This window comes from Xenopus tropicalis, chromosome 7 (genome assembly GCF_000004195.4).
Source record: "Xenopus tropicalis strain Nigerian chromosome 7, UCB_Xtro_10.0, whole genome shotgun sequence".
Classification (NCBI taxonomy): domain Eukaryota; kingdom Metazoa; phylum Chordata; class Amphibia; order Anura; family Pipidae; genus Xenopus; species Xenopus tropicalis.
The window spans coordinates 46,540,850-46,562,898 of NC_030683.2; the positions used below are offsets into that span (position 1 = coordinate 46,540,850).

The 22,049-nt window shown below is 38.1% G+C and overlaps 1 protein-coding gene across 1 annotated transcript in view; it reads right to left on the reverse strand.

The window, feature by feature from the left end:
* cdh23 (cadherin-related 23) overlaps positions 1-22,049 on the reverse strand; it is a 465,229-nt gene that overhangs the window by 437,389 nt on the left and 5,791 nt on the right. Inside the window, exon 2 of the mRNA XM_031906723.1 lies at positions 16,322-16,402. Coding sequence (XP_031762583.1) covers positions 16,322-16,402 — 81 coding nt within the window. The remainder of the gene's footprint in view (positions 1-16,321; positions 16,403-22,049) is intronic.

Consider the following 22,049-nt stretch of genomic DNA (forward strand, 5'->3'; position numbering starts at 1 on the left):
GACGCCTTAAAGAAAAAACAGCTGCGTAACCACATCACACAAATAAAAACACCTACGGGACAAATTGTCACTACCACAAAAGACATTGCAGAAGTATTCCGCCAATATTACCTGAAACTATATCAACTACCAGCAAACACACAGAGACCTCATGACAAACAAAACGCGTGTAGAAGCTATATCAGCAAAACAAATACCCCAAAGATAAGCCCAGAACAACAAGCTTTCTTAGATACCCCAATAACTAAAGAGGAAATACTACTAGCCGTAAAATCCTCAAAATCAGGCAAAGCCCCCGGACCAGATGGCTTCACTATTGCCTACTACAAAGAACTAGGAGAACATTTAGCCACACACCTCACTTCAGCAATTAACTCGATTTCAAATGGAAGTGAAATCCCGCAAGAAGCACTAGAAGCACACATTTCACTGATTCCTAAAAAAGGAAAAGATCCTTCGGATCCAGGTAGCTTCAGACCCATTTCACTACTTAACGTAGACACTAAACTGTACGCAAAGGTTCTAGCAACTAGACTGAACCAAATTCTAACTGAGCTGATATCTCTCGAACAAGTAGGCTTTGTCCCAGGTAGGGAAGCCAGAGACAACACAAATAGGTTATTTAGCATTATCCAACATACCAAGAAACTAAACATCCCCATAATGCTACTATCCACAGACGCGGAGAAGGCCTTCGACAGGGTAAATTGGACATTTCTGAAAGCCACCCTACAAGAGATTAACTTAGGCCCCCAAATGACACAATGGATCTCCACTCTGTACACACATCCAACAGCTAAACTCCGCGTTAATGGCGAACTTTCAGAATCTTTCCACATCAAAAATGGCACGCGCCAAGGGTGCCCTCTATCACCTCTACTATTTGTACTCTCGATCGAAAGCTTTCTCCGCAAAATTAGAGACAACCCAAATATCTCCGGAATTAAAATAGGCACCCGAGAACACAAAACAGCAGCATACGCTGATGATCTACTATTTTTCATAAGAAACCCCAGGATATCCTTACCGAACCTACTCCTAGAACTCCGAGAATTCCATGAAGTAAGCCACTTTAAAGTGAACCTCTCGAAATCAGTAGCCCTTAACATATCCCTTCCATCGAGAGACTTCAACGACACCATGCTGAATTTCCCTATCAAACCTTCACACTCCCACTTCACCTACCTAGGAATAAAAATATTCCCAAAAATAAATCAGACAGTGGAAAGTAACTATACCGACCTCATAAACGCATTCAAACTAGACCTACACACATGGGCAAAACCAACAATATCATGGGTGGGTAGGGTTAACATCCTTAAGATGAATATACTACCACGTTTTCTATATCTGTCTCAAACAATCCCATACCCCCCCCCCCCCGGAAAATATTTCAGACCTTAAATAGCCTCACAAACAAGTTTATCTGGGCCAACAAAAATCCCAGAATAGCCCGAATTAAACTTTCAGCTACAAAAAATACAGGAGGGCTAGGAATGCCACGCTGGGAAGCATACCATAAAGCCGCCATACTAAATAGATGCCTAGACTGGTCCTTCCAAAGACACACTAAATTGTGGACCAGAATTGAACAAGAATCAATTGTGACCCCACTCTGGGCGAGCTTATGGCTACCAGATATAAAAAGAGAATACAGGGATAAGTCAGATAGTAAACTAAAGTATACGCTCAAAATATGGGACGCAGCATGCAACGCGGGCAAATGGCGAAACACACCTTCCCCACTCACACCAGTTTTTGGCAATCCAGATTTCCCCCCAGGGCTAGACCTAGACAACTTCAAAGGATGGAAATTACAATTACACTCTGGAGCAAACTATTTCTATATAGGCCAACAGATCAAAACAATAGAAAACCTGATACCACACCGAACTATAACAGATTTAGATAGATTCAGATACCGACAGATATGCCACTTTCTTCACAGCATTATGCCAGCCCAAACCTCAAAACCTGACCTCACAGAAATAGAACAAATTTGGAACCGACAAGAGGCACCAACTAGAACAATCTCCCTCCTCTATAAATGCCTCCTAAAGCTAACCCCAAACCCCTCAGATAGCTTCAAAGAAAGATGGGAAACTGATTTAAACATAAACATAGAAGCAGAACAATGGGACAAGATAACACACTTAATCCATACAACATCTCCCTGCGCTAAAATACAAGAACTGAACTATAAAATATACACGAAATGGTACAGATATCCTTCAAAACTAGCAAAAATTTATCCTGCAGTTCCACCTACCTGCTGGAGATGCAAAGCCGAAATAGGAACATTAATTCACATTTTTTACAGTTGCCCACTCCTGAAACCATACTGGGACACCGTTAGGGATACCATTAAATTAATTACTGAAATTGACATACCCGAAGCACCGTTAACAATACTACTTCACGACACACCACTACCCTACTCAACCTACAAAAACTCACTGATCCCGGTTATGCTAGACACTGCCAAGCTACTGATCCCAATCAAATGGCGCCAAACTGAAACCCCTAAGATAAAAGACTGGCTAAGTAAACTGTCGGAAATCTGTAGATTCGAGGAGTTGAAACCAACAGCAGAAAAAGAACTGAGAAAGTTCACACAGAAGTGGTTTTATTGGAACCAATTCAAGCACTCTGAACAATACCTGAGACTGACTACAGCCTAAGACCTCACATCTCAACCACTTCCTTGGGCACGGACCCCACTGACTTCCTAATTTAAGCTAAACTAACCAAATCTGATGCTTTGCTGGCTTCTGTCCCCCCTGGCCTCCGACTGCCGCATTACAGACGCAAATAAGCCTAGTTACACCACCTCACCAGCTGACCCTCATCGGCCCGATGCTTGCATACAGACCGAATAGGAATGGAAGACCCCATCCTGATGGCCATTGGATGTATCCACACAACGAGACCATGGACCTATATACTGGACTAACCCATAAAGCAAATGAGCAGAATGTTCCTATAATCTCTCTCATTCTTTCTATCCTTTCCTTTCGTAGTTATGGTTTTAATATATATATTTTACTATTTCCCCCTCTCTTACCCTTTCCCACCAAGTATATATACCACTATCTTTTTTAATTTGGTTAATCCAGACGGCACACTATCATCATCCATTAGCAAACTACCCGGCAAGGTGGCTCCCAAAAAACTCAATTTAGCGAGGGGAATTAGATCACCCCCTGAAAATGGGAAACCCCTATCCTGAAACACTGGCCACGACCACCATGCACTGTTACCTCATTAATAGGACTGAAATCAGCAAAAGATTGTGCACTGTTCGACCTATCTGCATTGTTAAATATGAATGTAATACAAGTGTGCTGTCATGGATTGTTATGCTGTAAACCACAATAAAAATTATAATTTAAAAAAAAAAAAAACAGAAAATATACAGTATTACTGGTTATACAAACCCAAAATGTACTATTTCCTCCTATACCTGCAAAACTTCAACTGTTTCTTTAGAAACAACTCTAAAGGGGGATGAATCAGCCTCCACATTGTTATAATGTATAGTTACGTAGGCATCTTAACTGCATTATCTCTGCTTACATAACTATTGCTGTAAACCCAGCTTCATTACAAATTTAAATAGGTCATATCAGCACTTTAGAATCAACATTCTATTCTACATATGTATATATTCACATGGGATACAAGTTGATGGAAGCAGCTTTCCTTGTTATCTGAGTTAGTCAAGCTAGCAAGTCAGTATATTTTTCTTATTGCACAGGGCTGTAATTTGGATCAGTTCTGTCACAGGCACCAAACCTCAGCCTGTACCCTTCTCCTAACAGTTGCCTTATTTACAGAAAACCCATCTATCCAGAACACAGGGAAAGACTGGGGTGTCCTGGCCCACCGAGGCTGCCACCCCAAGGGCCCCCACCCCAGTCTCACAACCGTCCTTCTTACAAGCACATGCACAACGCGTTTTATTTTATTATCGACACAAGTTCAAGTAGAATGGATCTGGGCTGCCGGGGCCCATTATTTTTTTCTGGTATCCAGCTGGCCTGGTCCGACCTTGCCAGCATATGAGCCCAATACAAGACAGGAAGGTACCTCCCCTCCTCCCTAGCTTTGCTGCTGGGATTAGTATCTGCAAGCCATGCTGGGTGGGATATGTTTTTTAAGTAGTTTCTGAATTTGCCATATAGGCCGCCTTAAAATTGTTGCCCTAGACAAAGGCCCACGGGTGCTTATATGTGGTGCACCACACTCTTAATGGCTTCTGAATATTTGCCTCTATCTTAACATCTTATTGCTGCTTAAATACACCATGTTACAAGCACATGTCTATAAACCTATTTTTTATATTTTGTATAAGCAAGTGCATTTGAATAAATCATATCCTAGAGGTGTGTCTCTTGTAATAACTAACTGGAAAATCTTTACAGAATAACAACTCTGTGATATTGTGTGACAGGTGATACAAATGTTTGCATGTGCAAATATCACACCTAATTTTCTCCACCTCCAATGTTTCTGCTACATTTATTGTTTCTTGCAACATTTAGGGAGTCAGCAACCACAGTAACTAAGCTGCTAGATAGAAATGAAAGTGTGGGGGGGATTAAGCAAATTCTTTAATTATAAAATGTAGAAAAAAGGTAAAAAACAAAAATAGTAAAGCAAAAGAAAAGTCATTTTTTGTGGTGTAGTATTTCAAAACAGTAGGTTTTGTGGAGTGATCCATCCCTTCAACAAGGCAGGTGCACACGCGGCCCACACAGTCATTTATGCAAACCATCGCACTCCAAAATAGTTGCGCTTGCCCCTAGTGATGAGCAAATCTGTCCCGTTTCGCTTCGCCATTAAATTCACAAAACGGCAAGGAAATTCGCAAAATGGCGAAAAATTCGCGAAAAGTATTTGTCACGCGTTTTTTTTTTTGTTGTCCACGCTTTTCTGACGCGACCGTGCCTTTTTTTTATGTGGCCGCGCCCAATTTGACGCGCAACAAAAAAATTTCAGTGCAATGAATTTTGCTGCAGCGAATTTTCACGGAAGTTTCGCAAACCAATTTGCCAATGGCGAAATGCGGAAATTCGCTGCAAATCTATGCCTGGTGAAAAAAATTCGCTCATCACTACTTGGTACCTGCCATTCTTCTGCCTACTGATACAGGAGAGCCCTGAGAGCTACATTGAATCACAGCATCACAGTTGCAGTAGGGCGCAGATTTCATGCTCACAACGAACACTGTAAATGACATCTACCTGACTTCTCAGCGCAACTGAGGTCAGCCTAGCTGCTGTTCCTATCCTACAGTGCTGTGGGCTCAGTGCTGCTGGCTCCCCTGCACATCTAGAGAATTTAGACAGCAGGAAGTGGAACAGATGGGCGGGACTAGTGGGTTTTAGGGGGAATTTCTCAATAAATCAGTCTGAAACACAGCTTTTTTTAGGAGGAGTATAATTCACTGGTACTTTCTAAATTTTTACATGATATGTCGCCATTAAAAGCAGTGTTTTTCTTTTCTACTCTCTGCCCTGGTGGCTCTGGCACTTGAAACAATGTAACACAAGCCAACAGACTGACAGACCTGTCTTGCTGGAGGAGACTGACCTTTGCAACATTGTTTAAAAAGTTACAACCAGGAGTTCAGCAAATGCTGCTTTCAATAGCAATTACATTTACAAATAACTTTTGAAGTAACAATTGAAATAACTATTGGAAGTTGCTTATAATTATGTATTCATTTATTAGGCAAAACATTATTTTTGGGGTTGACATGTCCTTTTTTTGGGTTTTCAAAATGAAAATTCTGCTCTGCTAGTGCTAAAATTCTAAGTGTGGAGCGGGAGAGAGGGGGCAGCATTGGGGCAACATCCCCCGAGTAGCCATTGGATATAATTATCCTTATTGAAGACAAAACAAGCCTATTGGGTTTAATTACTGTTTAATTTTGTAGTAGGCTTCGAGTATGAAGAGCCAAATATGGAAAGACCCCTTATCTGGAAAACCCCAGGTCCCAAGCATTCTAGATAACAGGTCCCATACCTTTACCATTGTATTGTGTAGCACTCTACAACACTGATATTTTTACTATTATAGATATGTACCCTCCTAATAATAATCCAATAACTGACCATGTTATAACTGTTCTAGTTTCCATGTAAATGATGTGCTTACTCAAGCAATAAATAGGCACAGATGTGAAAAAGCAAAATGGCCAATAGGATGCAAATTAACTAATTAAGTCCTTGCAAAGAATGTTGTGTTTAGCTTTTTGCCGGGTTGAGAAATAACACTTCACTCTATTCCTGTTTTCTATAAACTGTTTGCAGCCTCTGCCTTATTTGCACTTCCAAGTGCCTCATCATGAGAAATGGAAATTGAGCTAATTTCATATATTATTAAAACAGTGCTACCACAATCTGTTTTACTTTTTTACACAAATAGAACCTATAACCGGTGTTTTTACAGGATGCCGTGATTTTTAATACTTGGAAGCAAAAAAAGTCGGCGTCAGAATACTTAGGCTCTGTTTTCTAGCATATCCTAACACAGAAGTCTGAAGACAGATATTCTCTATTATTTAGGCTAGTTTCATGTTTATCATAGGTAAACCACAATGCAAGTAACTCAAAACTGGCCAAAATGCTCTCTGTTCGGTAAGGCCACAGTCACACATAGCATACTGTCTGCTTCTCTGCTTGTGTTTTGTAGGAAGGCAGAAAGAAGTGGATCCACTCTCATTCACAGCTCCATGTAGCTGCACTGGCAGGCAAAACACGGGTGACAGTGACCATGGCCTTAGACACACAAGGAAGTTTCTGTTATAATACTCAGCTGTCTGAACCCACATAAGGGGATGGAAGAGTTAAACTATGAGGTTAGACTGTCGAGGTTGGGGTTGTTTTCTCTGGAAAAGAGGCGCTTGCGAGGGGACATGATTACTCTGTACAAGTACATTAGAGGGGATTATAGGCAGATGGGGGATGTTCTTTTTTCCCATAAAAACAATCAGCGCACCAGAGGTCACCCCTATAGATTAGAGGAACGGAGCTTCCATTTGAAGCAGCGTAGGTGGTTTTCACGGTGAGGGCAGTTAGGCTGTGGAATGCCCTTCCTAGTGATGTGGTAATGGCAGATTCTGTTAATGCCTTTAAGAGGGGCCTGGATGAGTTTTTGAACAAGCAGAATATCCAAGGCTGTGATACTAATATCTACAGTTAGTATTAGTGGTTGTATATATAGTTTATGTATGTGAGTGTATAGATTGGTAAGTATAGGTTGTGTGTGCTGGGTTTACTCGGATGGGTTGAACTTGATGGACAATGGTCTTTTTTCAACCCTATGTAACTATGTAACTATGTAACATTGTTATACAATCTGGGAACCACAATTAGGTTTGCTGCTTAAAGAATATCAATATCAAACCGCAACAAATGAGGAATTAATTTTGTGGCATCTTTACTGGTCACTGAGAAACATTAACCTTACAATTATTTACAAAGATTGTGAGATCCCTATAGCAGCCCATAAAGTATCAATATATTTTTCATGTTCAGCTAGTAATGCCTCTCTGTGTGCAACCAAGCATTATACACCTTGTGTGATGAAACCTGTATCCTTTCCTGCAGTTGTTAAAATAAACAGCTTTTTGTCTACATGTTACATTTGGACTTATAAAGTTTTTAACCCTATACAAATTGCAAAATGATACACTAGTTTCCATTTCTTAGTTTTCCCAGATCATATTCATTTTAATATCCATTTCAATTCTCCTAAAATCAGACAGGCAAAGTGATATAAATAGTCAACAGATTTAACTGTGAAACAAACAACCATTTATTGGCTCAAATTTTTAACAAAAAAATGTAAAAAAGCAAATCATACTATACCAAACAACAAACAGGTACTTCCCAGTGCTTCATGGTACCCATACGCCGCCTGCCTAGGAGTATAAGTACCATGAAGCACAGGGAAGTACCTGTTTGTTGTTTGGTATAGTATGTTTTTTTTTAATTTTTTGTTAAAAATTTGAGCCAATAAATGGTTATTTGTTTTACTGTTAAATCTGTTGACTATTTATACAGTATTTATACTCAGGACCTATGAGTGAGATATAACTATTAGATGGTCTCTTTCTTAGTCCATTATTTGTTGTAAAGTGATATAAATGTATGGGTAATGTCCCTTTTATTGCATTCAGAATAGGGGGAGATGCCACTCTCTTCCTAAGAGTTAGGTAGAATTCATAACTTAGATCTTCTATTGTTAGCATCCATATGCTGTTGTGATCTGTAATCTAGTATCAGTTGAAACACCATGGGGGTAATAAATAATATTCATGTCAATATGTCATAAATAGCAATATATGCTGTAGCCTTAAGATTTGTTTTCAGTAGAACCAGGGGTCTTAGTCCAAACCACAGAAACAGCTCCAGGCCATTATTATTCCTCAATGGTCTCCTGGCACTTGCCAAACCAAGACTTTATTTTTCCACCACTCCAGTCAGCAACTGACACTGTGCATAGTAATGGCTGCTCTTCCATAAAAACCCCACATTCCCAATCAATAGTTTTTTTTTGTCACTGCATCCAGAGACAGCTTGGAACGCAGCATCTAGGTTTCAAACTGAACATTCTGATTTTACAATGATTTTACAATGATATTACAATGGCCTGGATATGGTATAATGCAGCAGGCAGGGAATTCCACAATCTGGCGCCAGATTCTATGTATCTGTTTAACTATATTACAGTAATGAGGGTACAACAGCTTATGCATTTTGATATACTCTGTTAGCTAGATAATGGGTCTAAAGAAAGCTTTTTTTTATCTAAATCAGAACAGATGGACATCACTGATGTTTTATGAGAAATTAATCAGGATGGACCTGTGGCAAACCTAGAATCTTTATTGGCCCGATCCATCCTAATGAAATCTGAGTTCTCCAGTAGAATAATCCTTGACAAGTCTAATTTACTTGTTAAATCTGTTCCAGAGGGAATGGTCTGTTATTTGTACATTATAATACTCAATGAATTATTCGTTTTAAGAAAATTAACCATCCGTGCATCATAAACAGCTGGGGACAGAATGTAGTAAAGAATATTAATATGACCATTATTTAAATATGGGTTTTGATTCCCTTTTCCCAGTGGGTTATAGTGGACTATAGTGAGGCAAAGCTGGAGACCAATGAAACAATTGTGTCCTATGACATTAAATCTCTTTTCACATGCATACCCATGACCGAGACATCGCTCTCAGCAGTAGAACAAAGCTGAATCCAGAACAAGTTTGTTCCTTACTGGACCTATGTCTTAATACCACTTACTTCAAGCACAAGGAAGTTTTTTATAGACAAAAACATGGCTGTGCCTTAGTTTTGCCTGTGTCTCCAATCATAGCCAGGGCCAGATTTGTTATCTGGGTGTCCCAAGGCCACCCCCATTCGGTCCCCATTGCTCCGTATGGGAGCAAAATGTCAACATTTTCGGTGCGACAGGGCGGCATGCCTCCCCTAACTTTGTCCCTAGGCCTGGGCCTTTGTGGCATCTCCATAGCATTTGATCATAGCAAACCTTTACATGAGAAAAAAAAAGAAAGCCCTGGACACCTTCAAGGGAACAACACCAAGTTATTGGTTTGGATATGTGGATGACACAGGTCAAAAGCATGTGAGGTTCCAGCCTTCACTGAACACAAACTCAGTGGATAAAAACATCAGGTTCACAAGGGAAGATGTGAAAGACAGCAAACTAACATTTTTAGACTGTATAATAGTGATCAAAGGGGGGGTGGCATGATATTGAAGTATACAGAAAACCCACTCACACTGATCAGTACTTGCTGTTTGATTCCCACCACCCTCCGGAACATAAACTGGGTATTATAAGACTCTACATAATTGGGCTGAAACTGTGGCAACTAATGCAGAGGCTAAAGAGAAGGAATAAAAAGCTTTGAAAACGTGTGGGTACCCAGACTGGGCCTTTATCAAAACTAAATCAAAGACAAGCAGGAACACAGCAGGCAAAGCAACATAGTCATCCCATATGTTGTTGGAAAAGCAGGCCCAACACAAAACACATGAAACGTTTATGTTCTATGCTGTCCAGTGTAGGGAAGAGTGCTCAGACTTATATATTGAGGAGACAAAACAACCTCTCTGTAAGAGAATGGCTAAACATAGGAGGGCGAACTCCTAGGGACAAGGCTCAGCAGTCTATCTACACCTCAAGGAAAAGGGACACTCTTTTGAGGACAGTAACATGCTTATTTTGGACTGAGAAGACAAATGGTTTGAAAGAGCTGTGAAAAAGACATTTATGCCAACCTGGAAAAACCATCCCTGAACTGAGGAGGGGGCCTGCGACACCACTTGTCAGCAACTTACAATGCTGCTTTGACATCCTTACCCTTGTGGTTCCACAACAATTCACACTTCCAGTCATGTATTTTGAAAGATTAACACCTGTATTAATGAGAATCATGGTACCATTGTGACTGGATCATACTTTCTTACACTTGTCAGTTTCAGCCAACACCTAACTAAATAAGTTCAATTGAACCATTATGACTACACTCAAGGGTTTAAATGCTGGGGAATTCCCTACCAGTCATTTGAACTGAAGAAGCCACTGGGTTGAGTGGCAAAAAGTTTTCAAGAAAACTCAGAAAAGTCCAGTTGTTTTGGACTTAATTCTACTAGATACTGTCTATAATTCAGTTCTTAAATTTGCTGTATATTGGCTAAACAGACCATACAATGGGAAATTTGGACATCACTGTGTTACAGAAAGTGACTATTTGTCCTGGCTGAGCTAATCAACATGATTTAATTATAAATTTTGAATATGTAATAGTGTGTGGTAGCATAAACCACTCATAATTAGTACAGGTATGGGATCAGTTCAGGGTTGGACTGGGGGGTGCAGGGCCCACCGGGGCTCCAGGGGCCCTGCAGGTGCCCCCACCGGCGCAGGGGCCCCCATAACCCCCTGCAGGGGCCACCACCCAGCATCCTCCCCTGACCACGCGTAAATTTAACGTGTCATGGGAGGAACAGTCGGGCAGAGGGAACGCAGCAAGGGTCGGGTCTGGGCGGCCGGGGCCCACTAGGGCCAGGGCCCACCGGGATTTTTCCTGGTGTCCTGGTGGCCCAGTCCGACCCTGGATCAGTTATCCACAAGCCCACTACCCAGAAAGCTCCAAATTACTGTATGACCATCCTCCTTTTTAATCAAATAATTTTTCAAAAAATAATAATAAAACAGTCCATTGCACTTGATGCCAGGTAAGATATAATTAATCTTTATTGAAGTAAAAACAATCCTGCTGGGGCATTATTTTTTAGTAGATTTACAAAATAGGGATCCAAATTGCAGAAAGATACCTAATGCAGAAATCCCCAGGCCTTGAGCATTCTGCATAACAGGTCCCATAACGTGTAATTATATTAATTTATTATAGGAACAGAGATTGTTGCCACAAGTAGAATATACCTTCTTACCACATGGATTACATGATGATTTAAATAAATGTATTTTATTTCAGTAAAGGTGAGTGCTGTAACAGCTCCCACTCCATGAAGCTCTCAATCTGAGAAGGGACTTTCTTTACACAACAAAAGAGAACAAAGAGAGTCTAAATTATAATGACAAACATAAAATATTAGATTTATAGATTTAATGATAAAACTATATTCATCATAAAGAGATAAAAACTAGACAGATTTTGTTGGGGCAGACACAATGGGCAGCATATGTGTACTGTATGGAGTTATCTAACTGACATATACAGGGGGATAGGTACATAAATTATGAGCAAATAGAAATAGTAAAAAATAATAACCATTTACCACAGAAGCAAATAGTAAAAAATAATAACCATTTACCACAGAAGAAAATAAAACTTTATTCTGAACATACAACTCCACATGCAGGGGCTACAGGCGCATACAAGGACTCAGTTTAACAATCCATAACCTGAGAGGACAGGTGTTTGGGGTGCACCATATATTGCAGTAGGGTACATATGCCTTTAAGCATACATTTCTTTAATGAAATTACTGGCAACCTTCATTGTCCATGAGACCTCCCTATAAATGACCAAGAACTGCAATAACAGCACTACACTACTTAGTATGCATCTCCTTACAAATGCTCTGACAGTGTAGAAATATTAATTGCATAGTAAAATATATAAATACTTCAAAACCGAATTCCAAAGTCCCATAAAACTACAATGCTCTGTAATGGTTAGTTAACAAAGTACAGTTCTTGGAAAGCTATTTGATTTGTAGCTTCTGTAGTAATAGAACAGCAAGTCACCGCAATTATAATACAATCTGCAGATGGAATTGGCAATATGGTACATTTTCACTGGTGACACAAAAGCACCTTTTCTTTAAAGTATTGATGTTTTTGAGAAAGCTTTGGCTGCTAAGAAATAGGTAAATAAATCCTGTCCGGATCCGTTTTAAGTCTGTAGCAAGGGAAGTAATGGAATCACCTCTCGCTGTGCGCTTGAGACAAGAGTCTCTCTCAGCGTAACGACACAATTCCTCAGTCTGCGAAGTTTTATTTTTTTGTGTGCCACTAAAATGTTTATAGCATTTAAAAACCATACAGCTATTTTTTAGGATCATAACCCACATCGTTTTTATACTTCTTCTATAGCGCCGATAAATCAACTGTACTTGTGACAAAATCGAACTGTAAATTAAAAAGAAAGCATTGCATTTTTGCTCACTTTAATATTGGAATTTATGAGGCAGTTTAAGGTAAGATGAAATTTGTGTGCAACAACTTCTGATTCTGATATGGAGAAGACGTTAACAGAAATAAACTTCTACAATTTTCTGCTGATCGCAAAGGAAACCCCTTTTATATCAATTAACTCCCAAACATGCCTACAAAAACAAGTGACAAAAATTAAAAGCTTTTATTTAAACTGGCGGGTAAACATTTCTGGGTTTCATAAAATGTTATACATGGGCTAGTCTGAAGTACTATTCTCAGCGTTTCTCAAATTTTGGACAGAGGATTGGGTGCTGGAGTACAGGTAGAACAAAAAAAGCCAGTGCTTTTTTTGTTATATCGAATTTTTGGAGGGTGTCGATCCCCCCAGCGGTGTGCACCGAGCGTGAAAATTTGGCGGAGTTAAGGGTGTGCGAGTAAGGTCTTCCTTGTTCGTTTGCTGGAGAACAGGTGCCAGTAAGGATCTGTTGGCACCCTGTTGGCAGAAAGGAATTAATGGAAACAATTATTCCTTTCTGCAAATAATTTTTCTAATTTTTTGGGTCAATATATAATATCATTTCATCATTTTAGACACTCCAATACCAGTGGAAAACATATAATAGAAAGCACCAGCTAGTAGTCTATACAAGGTCCTTGCACTCCATTCTGCATTACCTCCATAAATATAGTGCTGCCTACATTCATGTTGTAGGCATTCCCCCTCCTGTCTAGAACCTGTTCCATTGACGTTAAATTAGGGAGACACAGGGTACAATGAGCCCCATACTTACTGCCTGCCTATGGCAAGCAATAATGATAGGGCTGCCTTGTGCCCACTGTTGCTGTGATCCACACCTTAAGCCAGAATTTGAGCAAAACCTCAAATGCAAGTGCAACCAGCAAATATATATAAGGATGCAATGAAAATGTAATTCATGGGCTTATGGGAGCAGACTATATAGGTTTCCAGAAAGTTTTTTGGGTGTCTACTTGTTAGATAAGCACTAGTGGGCATAAGGGCATACGTAAATGACAATTAATGAATGATGAGAGAAGAAAATATCAAGAAGAGGTTTAAAAGGGTGGAACCTTAACATCCATAAGAGAAGAGAGCTGTTCTTTACTTTATCAAATTGATCTGTAACATAGTCAGAGGGAAGCCCTCTCTAACAAGCTCCTGACAATTATTTAAGAAAAAGAAGACATGCTTGTGGCTAATCATACATACATCATTTTCATACCAATGGTGTCCGACGTCTGCTCTGAACACCTACGTTAAACCACAACTACCAGTATCCATGAAGCTGCAGTCTATAACTGATAGAGAGCCAAAGATTTCATATAAATACTTTAGCTTCTCTTCTGTTTCATAAATCATTAAATCATTTGTTATAAATGAACCTACAACTCAGAGTCATTAGTGGGACAAAGGTTCGTCACTTACAGGAATACCTACAATATTTCATTGAGAAGAAGCACAGCTACCAGACAGGCTGCCTCTGTTCTCATCTGACCTCTTTCTTTATTCACAGACTAAATTACAGACTAGACTCATTTATTAAAATACAACCCATATGTAGGCAAATTGTGGCACTAAATGAGACACTGACAAGGCTGAATGGAGAGTTTTTTTTTAGATATCTGCATTATTATTGGTTTGTTGTAATGTGATGAATGATTTGTCCCCAAAAGACAAGCACTGCGTCACAATAGATGTTTTTTCAGACACTTATCAAATAAATTGATAGAAAATTATCTGATTTGACTGTTCAAAGCAGTCAAACCAGTTCTAAAAATGTCTCACATTTAAACAAAGCAAAAAGGCTTTTAAATGTATCATTTCATTTGGTGCCCATATTTTCTACCAACAATGCAGTATTTCCCCCACAATTCTAGCATGATTGCAGCGGTGATGAGGTGATGCACCTGGACCGATCTTGGCCACTGAGTTAAAACTGGTGGAGTCAAAATGACGACTGCATCTGAGTTCTTTAGGCATATGTATGCCTAGTTAATGGATATAAACTGCTGCTGTGAGAACCCTAATTCTACTGTCACTTTTGAGTTGGTAGCAGCTCCAGGGGTGGCCTTCTTCTATAGGCATGGGATTCATCTAAACAGACTAATGGGGGACTTAGTCCCTTAGTGAATCATACACAAATCCTTTAGGGTAAAGGCACATGGGACGGGTAGTCCCAGCGACTAATCATGGTGACTTTCCCACCACAGGGCAGTGTATAAGTCGCTGTGACTAATCACCGTCAGTCTTTGCTGTGCGGTGGTAAATAGAGCAGTTTTATCGTTTTAGGTTTTCAAGTTATCACATGAACCCTCCATTGAGGTCTATTGGAAAATCTGTAACTGAATTGGTAGATACAATTTTCTCATATTTTATATTGGCCCTTTATATGTTATTCATGGCTCAAGATTTGGTCCTGAGCTGTAGGGAGGATATTTTACATCAGTGATGGGGTATTGCAAATCACCAATGAAATTGTGCAAATGTTTAGACAAACCTCAGACTCCTCAGACATAATGTAGAAGTTCAAATTTTATTCAAGATCCTACAAACCATAGTAACCAAATAGTTCAGATTAATCCTTCATTGCGATACAGTAGGCCAGTGAATGTTAACTGCTGATTGCTTTCTATTGGTCAGTGGACCTGGAGTTCTGTGTTACCATTACTCACACCCCAGTTGTGTAGACTACCATATGTGCATATCTTTCTCTAAACGTGTAGGGGAAACACAGTAAAAACAAATACAGCTAGTATTATTTATTATTTTGTTTCTTTGCTTTTGAATGAAGAATGAAAACTGAATTTAAGTCATTTCAGAGCATTGCACGTCGGTTATACACTATCCATCATATTTCAGTAAGTTACAGTTCCTGATTATAATGATGTAAACCCATATTTGTGATCCTGATTATTCCCAGACTGCTCTAACTAATCTACCTCTTTCTAAAGACCAATTGTAATGGACTGATAGATATGCATCACATAAATGGCCACTTTAAATTATATTTTTTAATGCTCAGTTTTTATTTTCTTGGACATTTAAAGGGAACATTTTTTAAAAAGTAATATATTTACGGGGCATATTTGACTAAGAGCTTATGTCAAATCCATAAATAGTAAAAAGTATGACAGCTTCTATTTTACTATTATCCTTTGCAATAAGTTTGTTACTTGACCCTAATTACTTTCAAAGATTAACAGACAGAAAATAGTCAGGTGTTTGAACGATAAGAGTATAAACAAAGACATAGTCAAAATAGGCCAACTTGTTCAAAGAGACACAATGTTGTAGAATCCATTTGTTTGAACCCACAAGTATTTTTTTCTGTCTGGATCCAGTCAGAATTTCAAAATACCCCTTTGTGAACACTTGGAAAACCATTAGGTTATTTAATGGAACCCATATCAGTGATGAAATTAGGTGAAAGAAGATCAATGCAGCGTGATGCTGAACCATACTTACAACAATTATAGAAATCTACCCAGTTAAATGTATTCTGCAAAAAAATAGCCTAACTATCCAAATCCCCAGGCGAGATAATAAAAGTTGCATGAAAAACAGTTCACTCACCCACAGCCGTATCTTCACTAATCAGCAGGTATGTGTCAAAGAAGTAGTTTAAAAAGTATGGCAGTCTGTTGTAGCCCAAACCTAATGAAAGAAGAGTAAACGCTTAGCATGAATAACATATACAACTGCTGATTAAAACTGCATAGTAATATACAAGGGTAATGCAATTTAGTCGCAGCTCATTAAAACAAAGCAAAAACTGAAGACAAATGATGTTCATTGTTTTAGAACAAATCAGATCCATCTATGTGACTTCATAAAAATGCAAGCTGTAAAAAAAAAAAAAAAAAAAAAAAAAGAGTAGAGCTGTACTCAGGCAGTCCCTTGGGACAAGACAGGATATGATCTCACAGTGTGAGCTGCCCCATTCAAATCTAACAGGCATAAATAGGCAGACATTTTTCTGTTCAGCTAAAGTGCAGTCTGATTGAATTGAATGAAAGCCTATTAAGGGTAGAATAGTAACTAGCTGCTCACCGTACTCTTTTTTTTCTGTATTTTCTGCATTCTTTACAAAGATTTAGTTATTTCCAGTAAGAAGTAAATACTTTGAGAAGATGCAAAATTAATGCATCTGACCTTTAGAGTTACTCATTGAGATGCAGATATAAGAAATAAAAACATAATAACAATTAACATTGATTTAATCCCTTAATATAATAATAAATAATAATAATAATAATATGTCATGATTTTTTTTATTTCAAGTCCAGTTGTTTTCCTGGAATGATACAGTCTATATTCTTTATTAGGGTTCTTGTGTCCTTTTGCCTTACTCTTTCAACTGATCTCTATAAAACAATGTAGCAAAAGCCGTCATTGGGCATATACAAACCTAAAACAATAGCATCTCAATTGCCTGATTGGGCCTTTATCAGATATTCATTGGGGCAGTGAAACATGCAGTTTGTCACTGACAGCAGAAATGCATAGACCCTCTGAGTGATCTGGTCAGTGAACAAGTACAGGTATGGGACATGTTATCCAGAATTCTCAGGACCTCAGATTTTCCGTAATTTGGATCTCCATGCGAAAAACCCATTTAAATATTAAAATACCCAAAAGGATTATTTTGCCTCTACCGAGGATTGATTATATCATAGCTGGATCAAGCACAACATACTGTTTTATTATTACAGAGAAAAAGGAAATCAGTTTAAAAATGTGAGTATTCAGATATAAAATGGACTCTATGGGAGAAAGATAACAGATGGAATTTATTAGAGCTTTCTGGATAACAAGTTTCTGGATAATGGATCCCATACCTGTAATGAAATCTGCCTGATTTAGCTCTAATAAAGAGAAATTCAAAATGGAGGTACTCTCTGTCCCAGTATCCTGCTGGATGCTTATGGGAGAATGTCATAAAAAGTTTTTAATAGAAAAATATGCGCAATGCAAAAAATGATTGTTGTTTTTATTATTAAAACAGGTATCAGACCCTTTCTCCGGAAACCCATTATCCAGAAAGTTCCAAATTACAGAAAGGCCATCTCCCATAGACCACATTTTAATCAAATAATTCACATTTTAAAAAATTATTTCCTTTTTCTCTGTAATAATAAAACAGTATCTTGTACTTGATCCCAATTAAGATATAATTAATCTTTATTGGAGCCAAAACAAGCCTATTGGGTTTAATTACTGTTTAAATAATTTTTTCAAGCATTCTGGATAACAGGTCCCATACCTGTACATTGTTTTCCCATGTACAACATTTTATTACACTTCCCCCTTAAATTATTTAGTAATGTATTTAGCTCCAGACCAGTAATAATCAAAGGGTTCTTCCAGTTTTCTGTTGTTGCTCTGCTGACTCATAGCAGAACATTTCCCAAAAAAGAACAACTGAAAAGGACAAATCACGCTTCCTTAAACATAAACTATTACCAGTATAACGGTGGGCGCTTGGCCGCTAAAGAAAACAATTATTATTCTAATGCATGATTAATGCCTAGTAATTTTTTGCACACTTGAGTGTCATTCGCTTACCAAGGCTAAACTGTGGATACTGTTACTGTACCTGAACACAATTGAAATTCCTTGTAATTGGCTCTTTTCCTTTTTTTCCCTGCTCACTTATGTAATACCATAATTATCTCGCAAGGAAATCAGTCACCTTATGAGGTTAATTGACATGCACAGTAGTCAATAGCCAAGCTTGAAGTCGATGGGCTGCAGGTTTCTTCCAAAATCATAATGATTTGGTCTGATTTAATTCTCCAATGCAAAATCGCTAGACAGAACTGTGGCTTTTTCACTTGAAAAGACAACATCTAAACAGCTATTTCACTGTTGTTGTGTGATGTTTCATTTGCTTTCAACACTGCTTCTCACATCTAAAAACTTGTCTGCACTGAGGTGCCAAACAACTAAAAAAAAAAATCCGTAAGAATTTTTTTTTTTTTTGCTTTACAAATAAAGCACAAGGAGGACTATGAACACATACCCATGTTTTTTCATAGTGGATGAAACAAAAATAAATAAAACGCAAAAACATTTAACCCTTTAGGTGCCATAGAACCAAGAATATATGTTCTGTGGATAGAAGTACTGAAATGCCTTAAATCATAGGTTTGACATTTTGCAGCCCTTCTGGGACAGGGAGTAGAGCTTTTCATGCTGCTCCTTCTGTCCCTTGTCATGCCCTAGATCCTATGAAATGATCATAGGGGCAGAAACCCATGGGTGTGATTGCCTCAGGAGCCCCAAACAAGAAAACATGTGCCTGTTGTTGTCTATATTTTCTGCTCCCACAAACATCATCCTTTGGACCTCCTTTGGATCCTTCAGCCCTACAGCATCTCCTGTCTGCCCCCAGGTTAGCGTTACATTCACACACAAACTTTTTACATTAATGAGCACTTTTGCACACTCACAGCATATACATACACCTACACTCTCACAACACACAGCTTGACAAATCTATATGCACTAAAAAAGTGCAGGGTATTGATTGCTCCATGAAAAAAGTTTTATTGTGTCATTGGGGGGAGGGGAACTAATCATACTGCAATGTTTAATTTTTATTTGATTTCTATTGCACTTTTAGCTATTTGCATGTAAGTATCTATATTAATTTCAGTTCCAAATTGCTTATTAGTGCAAGTAAAACAATCATTGTGGAATTCTGATTTGTGTTATTGCTTTCATTACATTCACTGGTTTTTACTTATTTTATTGCATTCTGCCTTAATTGCTCGTTTTAGAAAATTTTACGTTCATTTTAGGGTCTTCAGATGCCGCATAGTTGTTTAATTCTAAGCATATTGGGTATCAAACCACACAGAGGTCCCCTGGTGTTCATATTTGGGATGTTTTACCTTTAAGCAAAAGGACACATGCATGCAAATATGAAGCTGAGAATTGGAAGTACATTTTTTATAAATTTCATAAAACCCCTAACCCTTTTAAAGCTTTCAGCATGGTCAATTGAGTAGAATACATATTTCTGATTTTTTATTCTTTAGAGTGTGTACTTTTCCAAAAGGCTTTCCCACATGGCTTCCTGGTGTAAAGAACTCTTGGTGGCATTTTGGCCTTGCAAGCTAAAGTGATTTCTGGGGCAGTGCTTTGTAAAATTCAGCAGTGCACTGCTGGGAGTTTTTGATCTACACAAGTCAGAAATTAAAACTATACATAAGTATTATCGTTGCACTCTGGAACACAGGGCTTTCCAAATCTGTTGTTTCAAGCATATAACTGAATATGTTTCATTCTCATCTGCAGTCATATCTTGTTACAGAAGTAAAATTACACAAAAATGCAATAAAAAAACCCACCATGGAGTTTTTCCTCCGGGAGATTCCACTATATAAAGAGAGTACAAAATGTAAAAAAATACATAGCACATATGAAATGTGAAAATCTGCTGACACTTAAAAGGTTAGTTTAAGAGCCTGATTATTATCCATAGCTCCCTTATGGTAAAAATGCCAAAGTGTCCTAGTTAAGTTATTTTAGGAATTCATGTGAATATGTGGACAGTAAACTTATACCTTTATACTGTACACTGGTCTTGTTAGATATATATAAAATATATATATCCCATAAAACTGTACTATGTATGTTTGTGCTAAAGTGGTACCTTAAAACTTTTAGTATGATGTAGGAAGTGACAGCCAATGAAAATTTGCAATTAGTCTTATTTTTTTTTTATTTTACCTCTTTTATTCATTGTTAATTGTTCTGGCATGGTTCTGATACTCATATACTAAGATATTGATATACTGAGATACTGAGAGCATATCAAGAATCTCTGCCATAAAGAATAAATAAAAATAAAATTAGTCAGATGAAAACCATAAAATTGATTATTCCATACAACATGAAATATGACAATATCTTTCTAAGCAGTAAAGTAATAATTTTTTCCCCACACTGCCCTTCTTTACCTAATATTATACATTGTTTTCAGCAGCAAAAACAAAACATAAAACATTACTTGATGTCAATAATTCTACAAAACATTCTGTTTGCTAGGGATTACTTTCCCTTTTATTATTTTAGGACATTTATAATGAGCCAACATATTAATTACCGTTGTACAATGCATTGTGGGAACAGTATCACAGACAGAGTAACAAACAATACACCTGTAGGATCTATTATCCAAAATTAGTGGTATAACAAGATGTAACTAAGCCCCACAGCAAAATCAATTTGAGATCCCAAAGCATTGGTAAATTGACCTAATCTATTTATTATTCATAAATGTAGGTGTTACTGCCCTCCCCCCGCAACTGCTGGGTCTGCTTTCTCTGGAGTTATGCCCCTGTCCAGAATGCTTGGCGTTTGCTGTACTAATCAATGGAACAAACAGGAATCCAAATGAATTCAAGTGTTCTTGCCCTTGACAGTTTACAGTCTAGTGGTTGGAATAATAATTTTGCAGGAGGTTTGGTTTTGTAGCAATGTGTTGCACAATAGTTTGTACTAAACTGAGTCAGAAGGGCTGCAAATGGCACTGTAGCTTTTTACAGACTCATGCAGATGGAAGGTAGAGTTAAAGGGGCAGTATAATCCCTTTTTTAACATTTCTTTAATGAATAAAGCTTGTGCTTGTACATAGTTTTTACCTACTGTTTTAATTAAAAAAATATGTGTATTTTGTTATTTCTTACACTTAACAGGGCAAACAGGGAAAACAAATGTAAAGTTACATTCTATGCCCTGCCTTCCAAGCCTATGCATAATGAGCAGCTCACTATCTAAAAGCCTAATGAACCTTCAGATTCAGATTTTACACTTAAGTGCAAGAAATAACAAAAAATTATATTTGTAATTACTATTATAGGCAAAAGTATATTTTATAGTATTATATTAGCAAAAGAGTTCATTATAAGCTATAGATGGGGGAGCCAATTCGGTGAAAGGATAGGGTAGAGTAGGGTAGATGCGATAGGATAAGCGGATGAAAAAGAGTTATTACATTCATGTAAAAGGTAGATATACAGGGACAAGTACCAGGAGTTGGTAGTATGAGGAGGTGGGGTTTAGTAAAATTAGTTTCAAACAGTAGAGAGAAAACTGTTTCAGTGGAATCCTGTCACGGATTAAAGGGCACTAGTCACACTAAAATAATTGCAAGATAATAATCCAGAGTGTGGTCTCTATTAGCCAGCACTAAACTTTAGTCCGGTCTGCCATTCCTTGTTTGAGCTATGTGCTGCTCTTACTAAACTGTTGAATATGATGAAAGTATGATGAAAACCTGCTGATTAAGATC